Below are 13,415 nucleotides of genomic sequence, written 5' to 3'. Positions count from 1 at the left end.
GCCGGGTTGGCAGTGGGAATGCAGTCTCCTTGTGTCAGGAAAGCTGTGCACTGACAGCAGGCACTGACAGCAGACGCCGCTTGCGTCCCCGGGGGGGCACAGCTTCATGTTGCTCATTGGGGATCCAGCACTCCAGACGCTGCAGTGAGGTTTACAAAACTTCCAGCGGGGCTGAATCTTTTTCTTTTCCGGGAAGCGGCTCGATTCCCGACTTCTTCCCCTGAAACTGGGAGTGGGGGAGGGATTGGGGGGTTGGCAGGACCAGTTTGAGGCACACCTGCCGCCAGGTATTTTTCTCTTCAGCCAAAATTGGACACAAACATCCGGGCGCCAGCCAATCAGGGCGAGGCACCTGGTGTGGGGGAGTGAGAGAGGTTTGAAGTGTTAGTCAGACAAGCGAAGCAAGCGGAGAGAGCGCAACAGGGCATAGACAGGACCGGCAAGCGGAGAGAGAGAGAGCAACAAGGGATAGACAGGACCAGCAAGCGGAGAGAGCAACAGGGGACAGAGGAGACCGAGATCCAACGATACAGATCCGAACGAGCCCGCGCTTTGCAAACTCGCTCATTCCAATGAAAAACTTCATAATCTCCCACCTGGGAATCCTTTTCCTCCTGGTAAGCTGCACTTTCGCTGGTTAATGGCTCCTTAATTCTGCCAGGGTCTCCAGACCCGCAACCTTCTAGTCCCACCTTTACTGGGTGGGACTAGAAGGTTGCGGGTCTGGAGACCCTGGCAGAATTCCAATCTGAGATTTCCACTTTTCCTCACTTAAAACTCGGATAAACTTTCATAATCTGATCTGGATTCGGGTTGGTGGAGAGGGGATTGATTTGGGTTGGGGGGGGGGGTAAACTTGAGGAAAATCGGGGGGCTGGCGGGTAAACTTGAGGAAAATCGGGGGGCTGGCGGGTAAACTTGAGGAAAATCGGGGGGCTGGCGGGTAAACTTGAGGAAAATCGGGGGGCTGGCGGGTAAACTTGAGGAAAATCGGGGGGCTGGCGGGTAAACTTGAGGAAAATCGGGAGGCTGGCGGGTAAACTTGAGGAAAATCGGGAGGCTGGCGGGTAAACTTGAGGAAAATCTACCTTTCTAACGCTAACATGTCTGAATTCACAGATTCACCTTAGTGAGGCTTCCAACCGGTGTAAAGGGTTCGACCGAGACAGCTACACGTTCCGTGCGCCCTCGCTGGAGGCGGGCCAGGTTCTTGGGAAAGGTAAGCGGGCTCTGCGGAAAGTCCCGGGGTCTGTGCGGCGGAATTACCCGGACGTGAGCAAGCAGGGAGTTCACCAGGGGAACGGACACTCCCGACCGGGAGTAATCCTGGAATAACCGGTGGGGGGGGGGGCGGCGGAGTGAGGAAGAGGGGGAATTAAATTGAAGGTAAAAGGTGCGCCAGGACGTGGAAGAATTTCCAGATCCCCCGCCCCCGGGTCTGGCAGTCGCCCTCTCCATAATTGGCATTTGGGTAATGTGAGACCGGGCTTTACACCGACTGCCTATTGCTCCCTGTACTCAGGGCGGTGGCTGGACTTTCCATTCTGAAACTCTGACCTTTTTAACTTCCTGTTAGTACAGGTGTGTGTGTCCTTTCCCCAAAGCCGGTGCATTTGCCCAGAAAGTGTAACCGTTTTTTTTTTTGGCAATGGGTTGGAGGTTTTATCTATTCTGTGATTTTTTTTTTTTGTTTGTTTGTGTTTCGAGTTAAAAGGAGAGGGAGAGAGAGTTCAAATGTGTAGTCAGCGATAGCGTTATCAGGATCTGTTAACTGAGCCCCTTGTCTAATCTGTAATGTCAGTCTCCAGGGCCTTGTTGGTGTGATATTCATTTCTCCCGCCCCCCCCCAAACAAAAAGAAATCTTAACTGTATCATAATGTGAAATGAAATCTTAACTGTATCATAATGTGAAATTCTGATCTAACATCCGTGTGCAGCATATTCCAAAAAATAAAATCAGTCCTGGGGAGGGGGGGGGAGAAACTTGAACAAAGTTAGGTTTTATTCAGGGGGGGGGGGTACAAAATGTATTACCCTCCAAACAGGCCCCTAAGTTTTATTGAGTAGTCTGCACTCTATTGCACTGATAACTTGTGCTTTAATCAATTGTCACTTTCTTTCAGTTTATGAACTTCTTAGCATAACTTTTTCAAAGGAGATGGGCTGTTAATTCTATTCTTTATTTTGTCTACTGGTTGAAATCCCATGCGTGTGCTTGATTTGAATCTAATTTTACAAAATGGATGCCATCCAAATTTCACAACATTGTCCAGCTTACCTGAAAATGTCTCCTGCACCAGCAATGCCTATTGGTGCCTGTAGGTGAAAAGAGGTGTCAAAATGGATGCTTTCCATCAAAGCACTGCATTGTGCTGAACTGAAATTGATTGGGCAGTTTTTGAAGACCCGACCCTAAAGTCACTTGTATTTTGGTTGAGATTTGTTTTACAAAGTTTTGCGATCCCCCGAAGAATAAAAATGATCCGCCAAGATTATTTCTAAATTTGTGTTGGGGGAGAAAAAAGGTAGCTGTCATCTCCATGATTTGGTTTAATACAGCATTGACTGAATGCCATATTGATCCAATTCCATGGTTTTTGAACTATGTACAAGTTAAAAGACCTTTTTAGTGCCATTATCTGCTTCGTGGGTTGCCACAGCACCAACATGTCACTGAGGTTCTACATATATTCATGCTCTGCTTGCATCATCAGGGTAGCTGTAATTAAAGCATCCACATGACTGTGTCATATTGTTCCAGTGATAAAGCACAAAGGAGCAGATGAAATGGTTCATTGTTGAGAACATTTTTAAAAAAAAGATGATTTCTATTACTGCCCATGAATTGGGTAGTTCAACAAAATGCTGTAACCATGTTCTGAATGCATGATCTAATGTGTTCAATCTTGCATTTCTCTTACCTGCCATTTGTTTTACTAAAATGTTTTTCTGACATTTCATTGTGATCTCTGTGTTTGCATTCACCATTTCGCTGTGAATAGGATAGTAACACAGTGGTGTGAAGAGTAATAGATATCACCCTCAAACTGAGTTTCGGCTGCCCATCTGAGATCATTAAGTTTCGCATTACTCAACCACCGCATATGCTTATGACACATGCTGGAATTTGAGGTGGTGCTCCATTCTAGAAATTCACTTAGTTATTTAACCTTGGACACAATCTCACTTTCCTGGAGCTTGCAGTTTGATTGTTTACCCCTATTTCCTATTCGTTGCCATTTGTACAGTGTGATCCTCTTTGCACCACCACCCCCCCTGTCCTGCACTGGACCAAACCTGTATCTATTTATTGCTCATACCTCCGTTCTGGTTGAGATTAGCTAACACAGGAGATCACAATGGGGATCTTCTGGTCTATCAGGCTTAACTATTCACCTGAGCAATTAAAATAAATTCTTCTCTTCACTCTGATTTAATGCAATCCCCATTTTATAGGAAGAAAAAGATTGTCCTCCACTGTCTTTGTAGCAATTGAGTTACGTTTAAAGTGCAGTCACTTTTGTAACCAAACCTGACAGTCCATTGTGTACAGCAGGATCCAGCAAATAAATCGAAAGAACTAACCAATAGTAACATAGATTGAGATTGGCATGTTGATCAAGACACCAGGCTGCTCTTCAAGTTGTGTCATGCTTTTTGAGCACAGGTTTACAAGACAATAAAAACGATACTTCAAGCTAATGTAGCTGTAAAATGATAATGGTATTCTAGATTTTAGCAGTGGAGGTTTAAAGTATATAAACCAAAATAATGGAACCTTGATGGACATCAGTCAAGAGTGCTGTGTGCAATATTGGGCTACACTAGCTACACTTTAGCAGTACTCAAAACAGTTAAGACGCATTCATTGACATGATGCCTTTTATGAGAGAAAAAAACAAATATCCCAGAAAGATCAGAACATTGCAGAATGGTAGGATGAATATGACATGATTGAAGCAATATGATAAGAGATATTATCAAAGGATGCGACAGATTATCTGGAATCGGATTGTTCTCGTAGTTTAAAGGTTTAAAATGAAGAACCATAGCTATAAGATTGTTACTTTCAGAACAGTGAGAATTCACTTCCATGGTTAAAGGATGGTCACGACTGGGAGTTAAATATCCAAGGGTATCAAAGTATTCGGAAGGACAGAGTGGATGGTAAAGGAGGTGGTGTAGCTCTGTTATTTAAGGATGACATCCGGGCAATAGTAAGGAATGACATTGGTGCTATGGAGGATAAGGGTGAATCCATTTGGGTGGAAATCAGGAATAGTAAGGTGAAAAAGTCACTGATAGGAGTAGTCTATAGTGTTGCTCGTTTTAGCCTTAGTTTAATTGCTCTTGTTCTATCACCTTTGCTCTCGAGTCGCCAGGCATCTTATACCGCCACGTGGTTCAAGTCCGAATAATGATCAATAATCCAACACACCGCGTAGTAAGAGTTAAATCAACGCACATTTATTATATACAGCAGTCAATACTTATACATTAATTCTACTTCTAAGCTACTTTCTACAACTAACAGGCCAATATGTAACTTTGGAAATGGCCCACCAAGTCAGGGAAATGAATGGCCTTTCGTATGGGTTCTGAGCCTGCGGGATTCAAAGCTGGTACAGGTCGATAGTCAGGAGTGCCTATCTTGTAGCGAGTGTTGGAGTAAGACTTACTGTTTCTTGCGGCTGTTGTAGAGGGTCAGCAGAAGGGTCTCGAAGGGTGTGGAGAGGAGAAGAAAGGGTCGATTTGAACTTGGCCCCTATTCTTATAGTCCCCAGGGGCTTCCCGCCTCTCGGGGCGGACCTTGTACCTGGTTCCAAGTGCTTGGACTTGGTCCCAATCACTTGGTTCGATATTCTCCAATGCTGGAGCAATTCCTTGATCGATGGACGGTTTCGAGGTGGTCATTCACCTCTCTTTGTGTAAGCTCCTGCTGGCGCCGAAAAGTCTGGGTTGGCTTTGTGTGTCTAATTTGTAGCATATTGTTCCCGGGGATTGATAATTAGTATGCAGATGGCTGGTGTGTTGTGTTGATGGCTGCAGGTATCGATTCTGTCTGGCCTCGCCAGAGGCGAATACACAGTTTTGCCTGCAGCTGCCTGTTTGAGTCCTGTTGGCTGATTTTCCCATCAACCTTTTCCGTTTGTCATTTTAAATCGGGGTTTGGCCATTCTAATCAGGAGTTAGCCATTTTAACTGGCTACAATAGGCCACCAAACAGTAACATTATGGTGGGACAGGCAATAAACAAAGAAATAACTGATGCATGTAGAAATGGTACAGCAGTTATGGAGGATTTTAATCTACATGTCGATTGGTTTAACCAGGTCGATCAAGGCAGCCTTGAGGAGGAGTTTATAGAATGTATCCGCGATAGTTTCCTAGAACTGTATGTAATGGAACCTACGAGGGAACAAGTGGTCCTAGATCTGGTCCTGTGTAATGAGACAGGATTGATTAATGACCTCATAGTTAGGGATCCTCTCTGAAGGAGCGATCATAATATGGTGAAATTTAAAATACAGATGGAGGGTGAGAAGGTAAAATCAAACACTAGTGTTTTGTGCTTAAACAAAGGAGATCACAATGGGATGAGAAGAGCTAGCTAAGGTAGACTGGGAGCAAAGACTTTATGGTGAAACAGTGGAGAACCTTCCAAGCGATTTTTCTCTGCTCAGCAAACGTTTATACCAACAAAAAGGAAGGACGGTAGAAAGAGGGGAAATCGACCGTGGATAACTAAGGAAATAAGGGAGAGTATCAAATTGAAGGAAAAGCATACAAAGTCGCAAAGATTAGTGGGAGACTGGAGGACTGAGAATCTTTAGGGGGCAACAGAAAGCTACTAAAAAAGCTATAAAGAGTAAGATAGATTATGAGAGTAAACTTGCTCAGAATATAAAAACAGATAGTAAAAGTTTCTACAAATATATAAAACAAAAAAGAGTGGCTAAGGTAAATATTGGTCCTTCAGAGGATGAGAAGGGAGATTTAATAATGGGAGATGAAGAAATGGCTGAGGAACTGAACAGGTTTTTTGGATCGGTCTTCACCGTGGAAGACACAAATAACATGCCAGTGACTGATGGGTAGCACGGTAGCATTGTGGATAGCACAATTGCTTTACAGCTCCAGGGTCCCAGGTTCGATTCCGGCTTGGGTCACTGTCTGTGCGGAGTCTGCACAGCCTCCCTGTGTGTGCGTGGGTTTCCTCTGGGTGCTCCGGTTTCCTCCCACAGTCCAAAAGATGTGCAGGTTAGGTGGATTGGCCATGATAAATTGCCCTTAGTGTCCAAAATTGCCCTTAGTGTTGGGTGGAATTACTGGGTTATGGGGATAGGGTGGAGGTGTTGACCTTGGGTAGGGTGCTCTTTCCAAGAGCCAGTGCAGACTCGATGGGCCGAATGGCCTCCTTCTGCACTGTAAATTCTATGATAATCTATGACAGGTGAGGACCTTGAGATGATTGTTATCACTAAGGAAGTAGTAATGGGCAAGCTAATGGGGCTTAAGGTAGACAAGTCTCCTGGCCCTGATGGAATGCATCCCAGAGTGCTAAAAGAGATGGCTAGGGAAATTGCAAATGCACTAGTGATAATTTAACAAAATTCACTAGATTCTGGGGTGGTCCTAGCAGATTGGAAATTAGCAAACGTGACACCACTGTTTAAAAAAGGAGGTAGGCAGAAAGCGGGTAATTATAGACCAGTTAGCTTAACTTCAGCACCTGGATGGAAATTGTCCCATTGGGCAGACGCAGCATGGGTTAACAAAGGGCAGGTCGTGCCTAACTAATTTAGTGGAATTTTTTGAGGGCATTACCAGTGCGGTAGATAACGGGGAGCCAATGGATGTATATCTGGATTTTCAGAAAGCGTTTGACAATGTGCCACGCAAGATAACTGGAGTATTGTGTTCAGTTTTGGTCTCCTTGCCTGAGAAGGATGTACTGGCACTGGAGGGTGTGCAGAGGAGATTCACTAGATTAATCCCAGAGCTGAAGGGGTTGGATTACGAGGAGAGGTTGAGTAGGATGGGACTGTATGTGTTCCTCTCCCCATCCACCATGTCAAGACTCCCTGGGACCGTAAAAGGTTTCAATCAAGTTACCTCTTACTTCTCTAGATTCCAGTGAATAAAAACCTTAACCTCTTCAGCCTTTTCTCATTTGGCAACCCTCCCATTTCTGATATTAGTCTAGTAAACCAATCTCTGAACTGCATCGATTGCACTTAAATCTTTCCTTTAAATAAGTAGACCAATGCTGCACACAATACTCCAGATGTGGTCTCACCAATGTCCTGTGCAACTGAAGCATAACCTCCCTACTTTTGTAATCTATTCCCTTCACAATAAATTATCACTCACTTAACCTATGTCCCTTTATAGCCTTGTCCCTTTATAGCCTTGTTATGTCTTCATAATTTACTTTCCCACCTATCTTGTGTCGTCGGAAAATTTAGAAACCATACCTTCAGTCCCTTCAACCAATTGTAAAAAGTTGAGGCTCCAGAACAGACCCCTGCAGCACACAACTCAACACATCCTGCCACCCAGAAACAGATCCATTTGCACTGTTTCCTGCTGGCTCACCAATCTTCAATCAATACCAATATGTTGCCTCCTAATCCATGAGCTTTTATTTTACGCAATAACCTTTTGATGTCGTACCTTATCAAATGCCTTCTAGAAGTCCATCTACAATACATGCATCGACAGCATGTGCGACTCCTTCAAAGGACTCTAGTAAATTGGTTAAACATATTTTCGTTTTTGCAATCCATGTTGACTCTGCCTGATTGCCTTGAATTTTTCCAAGTGTCCTGCAGTATCATCTTTAATAATGGCTTCTAACATTTTCCCTATGACAGATGTTAGGGGGCAGCACGGTGGTGCAGTGGTTAGCACTGCTGCCTCACGGCACCGAGGACCCGGATTCGGTCCCGGCTCCGGGTCACTATTTGTGTGGAGTTTGCACATTCTCCCCGTGTCTGTGTGGGTCTCACCCTCCCAACCCAAAGATGTGCAGAGTAGGTGGATTGGCCACTCTAAATTGCACCTTAATTGGGGAAAAGAAAAATGACAGATGTTACAATAACTGGCCAGTAGTTTCCTGCTTTCTGTCTCCCTCCCATGTGTTGCCATTCTTATAGACAAGATATGAGATACATATTCAAGTAAATGCTCATCAGGTTGCTTATCCAACACCGTCCAATGCAAGGTAATGGAGAGACCTTTCCCAGCACTGACACCCGTGTAGATGTGGGGTTTGGGGAAGAGGAAGAAATCCTGTGGTTTTGAAGTTAAGAATAAGAAAGTAAGTTTGAAGTTTAAATAATATTATGGTTCATTTCACCTCACAACATCCAGCAAAAAGCACTCTAGGATTCCTTTAGTTATTGAAGTTCATGGGATTGCCAAATTCAAAAGAAAGAGTCAGTGTATTCAAAATCTCACGGGCTGTTTAATTCCTCTTGTAGGCAACTCTGATCAGGTCTGGTTAAACTTTATTTTGTTTATAAATGCCTGAGTGCACTGATGCCACTTAATACTTTGTTGTGCATGTGTGTGACACTCCAGTGCTGTACTGACGAATGCTGCGTTGTTAGAGGTGCGTCTTTCAGGTGAGACTTTAAACCGAGGCCCTATCTGCTTCTCTGGTGGCGGTAATCTTTTATCAAAGGCGAGCAGTGGAGTTATCCCTAGTGTCCCGACCAATATCTATCCCTCGATCATCATCACCAAATTGGATTATCACATCTGCTGTTTGTGGGAGCTTGCAGTGCCCAAATTGGCTGCTGCCTTTCCTACATTACGACAGTGACTGCCCTTCAAAAGGTACTCCATTGATTGAGCTATTCAGTGGACTTGAAAAGTGCTCTATCAAGTCTTTTACTTTCTTTCGCTCATTCTTTCCCTACTCAGTCCCTACTTGCAGTGGCGGACCTACATTTTTAGGGCCCTGAAGCTTGAACTGTTATGGGGGGCCCTTCGCAACCAGCAACGAGGTCTGGGTAACCACTGTTATCTTCTTCAATGGCGTTGTTCCACGACAGATCACCACAAAGTTTTACAAAATTTAACCGCTACATCTCAGATTTTGATTAAAATTGCTGTACTGGATTATCTCGCATGTCAAAGTCACTGGTGTGAATAAAAATTTCCTATGCCTTATAGTTTTCGAGTTATGGAGGGATGAAAATTAGGGAAATGTTATATACATGCATGATGCATCATAGAATGATGAAATAAAACATAGAAAAGACCACAGTCAATTTAATCTTTTATTTTAGACACCTATAGAATCTACATGAAGCACATTTTACAAAATACGCTTTTTCTGTTTTTTCTAGCAACATAGTCATGTACAGTTTTGTCATATGAGCGCTTCCTTGCAATGTCATTTTCTAGAGACACTATACATAAAGAATTTAAGCGCTCTTCAGTCATGGTAGACCAAACTTTGTTCTTTATAAAGGATAGCTTTGAAAAATTCCTTTCTGCTTCACAGCTCATGATAGGCATTGTCAAGTACAGCTTGAGCGCAGTAGATGCCGTGTTTTCTTCTGTGTGCTGGGATTTCCTAAGGTGCAAATATTCTTTGAACTGATAACACTTGTTTACTAATTTATGGTCAATATCATCTTTGTAATACAATATTATAAGTTTAATACTGTCCTCATCAATTTCAGAATTGTTCACGAATTCTGAGAGGAACTTGAACCTTTTCGCAATCTGCTCATATGGGTCAATCCTCTTGCGTAACTGGATTATCAAGCAGTCATAGAGTTGATATAGAACTATCCTAAATTTGTCAGCTCCTCTCAAAGAAGCATACCACTTGTTCCATCTGGAAATTTCCTTGTAACAATGCATCAGAATAACTTGAGGTGATATCTTCACACAAACCTTTTGCTTCTGATTCATAGTGTGCAACCTATCGGCTGAATTTTCTGAGTTCTTTAACAAACGAAAGTAAAGATGATAGCAGAAGATCGCCTTCAAATACATCAAAATCGGGGGTTTGGGGTTTCTTACTTGTTTTGTTGAAACGCTCCAGCACTTCTTCCCAAATGACTGTTAAAATAGCATATTCCAGCTTTACCAACTTGTGGTATAAATTCTTTGCATCTAGTTTACATTCTGGGTTCTCTTCTGAGTCTTCAAAAATATGTTTTGAGAGTTTGTAAAATACCCATATATCCATTTTTTATTGCCCGGACTGCTTCATCGTGTGCAGACCATCTAGTTACACTGAAGCTCTTTAGAGAAAAATGTAGATTGCTCTGTGTGTTTAAAATCCCCCACCTTCGTGCAGAACCAGAAAAGAAAACGCACAGCTCCTGCAAAATGCCAAAATAGTCAACACCTTCAGGTACAGTAGACACTGCCTTTTCTCCAACAAGGTTAAGTGAATGGGCTGCACATGGTACATAGTCTGCGTACCTGTTAATGTTTTTAAAGAGTGCTTGCAGGCCTTTCTCCGAGCCTTTCGTATTGGATGCATTATCGTAGGACTGACCACGGATATTTTCAAGTGAAAGCTTGTGTTCACCCAGGACTTGTTGTATTTTGTTGAACAAGGTTGTGGATGAATGGTTTTCTAACGGTAAAAATGTTAAAAATCTACAGTTTTCCATTATAGCAGTATCGAATCACAATTACCAGCTGGTCAACATGTGTCAGGTCAGGCGTAGAGTCAACAATAATACAGTAGTATTTGGTGTCTAGGTTGTTGATTTGATTCACAATTTCATCTTGCACATGTTTTCCCATGATTTCTATCAATTCTTCATGCACTAGTTTGGATAGGTAAGTAGCATTTACTTTTTCATTTTTACATTTCTCGATGTTCATGTAAAAATGGGTCGAACTCTGCAATAAGTTCACTGGCCCCCATGAAGTTTCCATTATTTGATGAGCCCCACTTCTCCTCATGACCTCTAAATGCCAAACCTCTTTCACTTAAAAGCTTTATAACAGCTACAACTCTTTTCAGTACTTCAAAATAGTTGCTGATCCACAGTATTTTTATTTGACTTACTTGTTCTCCAACACAACATTGCCCTCTTATGTTCCATGTTGTCTTCATGATTCTCCAGAATTCTGAGTACATTCATCCAGTCAGAAAACCCACCTGTTGTAAGTGATGTTTGGCATTTAGAAAAGAGTCTGCAAACAAAACAGTATTTACAGCCTTTGCTCTGAGTAAATTAACCAGGATCTCATCACAGTCTGGCCATTTTTCAATCTTTTTTTCAAAATATTTGTTTGAGAAACTTCTGTTTTGCTCCTTGTAAACCCGGCTTGATTTGGTATATACATCATTATCAACTGCTTTTGGGCCAGTTCTCGAGGTCACTGTATTCTTTTAAATCACTGAATTTGCTTCCTGTTTCATGTTTCTGCTCAGTCTCTGCTTGTTCCGTGGTACTTTCATGTTGACCACTGTGATCATCACCTGTATCAAAAGCGTCAACAGTGGGTTGAATATTGCTAGAAAGGGCTCCCACGGTTTGTGCACTATCACTGGCTTCAATGGTGTTTGCTTGGCTTGTTTCAACTGTAGGTGTTGACAAACTTGACATTGCAAAATAGTTTTAGTTTTTGACATTTAGAAATTTTGTCAGATCGCTTTTCATTGAGTTTGCGTTTTTGGTATCCACTTAAGTACTTTTGTGAACTCATTGTTATTCCGCTAGGGTCTTGACCTCTGTTTAAAAGGGGAAAAAATTACATTAGCCAGAGGAGAACAGCCACCTTACCGCGACACTCCACCTTTACAACATCTGTGCTCAAACTTTGGGATTGTTGAAATATATACAACAAAAAATTTATCAATTTGAGTCGTGCGACTATTGTCGCATGCTTTGAAACGAAAAGATTTTAGGTCTACTTTCTGAGAGAGTTTTTTAAAAAACGCTTTCTCCGAAAGTACTTGGAATATAGTATTAGGCTAGGCTATGCGGTCGTAGCCTACCTTCCGTTCACCTCTTCATAAAACCAATAGGCTTGGACTAATCTAACACTTTCACCTTTATTACTTACCTTACTTTTCTAAATATAACATTATAACATTTATTTTTGAGTAGGGGTAATTAAAATATTGTATCCTTATGAACACTTTATTGAAAAAAAATTCTTGTCTAGATCGCTATCACGAGTGCTATCATGTTGAAAATTCACGTTAGCATTGTGATTGCCTTTTCAACGGCTCTTTTGTTACGGCACGTCATCTACTGTTTGTATTTCTGTCATAAATGTTAAGTGTTTTAAATTATTTATAATTATTTTATATTAAATATATTTAGAATGAAACATCCTTAATTTGAGCGTTTTTTTCATTTACGGATAGCCTACATACTTTAATAACCTTTTAATTTTTATTTTAACTATTATTTTGTATTGAATTACACTATTATTAATTTAAAAAATAATATATAATTATATAATTATATATATATTATATATATATATATATATATATATATATATATATATATATATATATATATATATATATATATATATATATATATATTTTATTCTCCTTTTTCACATTTTCTCCCACATTTACATCCATCAACAATAATCAGCAAGATATGTCAGTCCCCATAATAACAACGATCCCACCAACCCCCAAACCTCAACCCGCATGTTTACATAAACAAATGACAAAAAGGAATCTGGGATTACCCGTAGTCACCCTTAATCTTACACAGCTCCCCACCCCCCTACCCAGGTCTCCAGCTCTTCCCGTCCACTGCCTCTTGTAAAACTCCTCCTCCCAACCTCGGTTCCATCCCCCCCCCCCAACTTTCCACCCCGGCGAGACCACTCGGACCCTGTTCTGCCAGGCTCCGATGGCCCCCCCCCCCCCCCCCCCCACTCACTCCCGTTCACTGGCCGGCTTAAGCCGGCCAGCGTGGAGGCCCCTGCCCGGGTCCCTTTCCCACTTGCCCGGCGCCAGGAAAGCCCAAAGATCCCCTTTTAGCACACAAACCCCGCTTATCCACCTACACCCCAAAGAACCCTCATTTCGAGTGAAAGTCCCGTCCCTTCCCCAGTCCAAATATATACCACATTGGCTCCTTTAGCCTCTACACCCGCGCGCAGTGATACAAGAAAGAAAAAAATACAGTCATGAGGTTACATCGGCACATGGCCATTCCTCAATTTGTCAGTTCTGCCACAGTCCTTCTGCTTTCGCAAACTCCTCCGCTGCTTCCGCCATTCCAAAGTAAAAGTCCCTGAGCTTGTAAGTCACCCTCCGCTTCGCTGGATATACAATGCCGCACCGCACCTTGCTAATGTACAGTGCCCTATTCACCCTGTTGAAGGCAGCCCGCCTCCTTGCCAGCTCCACCATAAAGTCCTGGTGTACACGTATACCAGCTCCACCCCACTG

At 42.5% G+C, this 13,415-nt stretch overlaps 1 protein-coding gene across 1 annotated transcript in view; it reads left to right on the top strand.

Annotated features, from left to right (window-relative positions):
* The first annotated feature begins 382 nt into the window (after positions 1–382).
* cdh31 (cadherin 31) overlaps positions 383–13,415 on the top strand; it is a 74,843-nt gene continuing 61,810 nt past the window's right edge. Inside the window, exons 1-2 of the mRNA XM_072518024.1 lie at positions 383–617; positions 1,120–1,219. Of these exons, the coding sequence (XP_072374125.1) occupies positions 573–617; positions 1,120–1,219 (145 nt within the window). The 5' untranslated portion in view covers positions 383–572. The remainder of the gene's footprint in view (positions 618–1,119; positions 1,220–13,415) is intronic.

The sequence above is a fragment of the Scyliorhinus torazame genome, chromosome 10, assembly GCF_047496885.1.
Source record: "Scyliorhinus torazame isolate Kashiwa2021f chromosome 10, sScyTor2.1, whole genome shotgun sequence".
Lineage (NCBI taxonomy): Eukaryota > Metazoa > Chordata > Chondrichthyes > Carcharhiniformes > Scyliorhinidae > Scyliorhinus > Scyliorhinus torazame.
The sequence above is the reverse complement of the archived record's forward strand: the minus strand, read 5'-3'. Positions and strand labels throughout refer to the sequence as shown.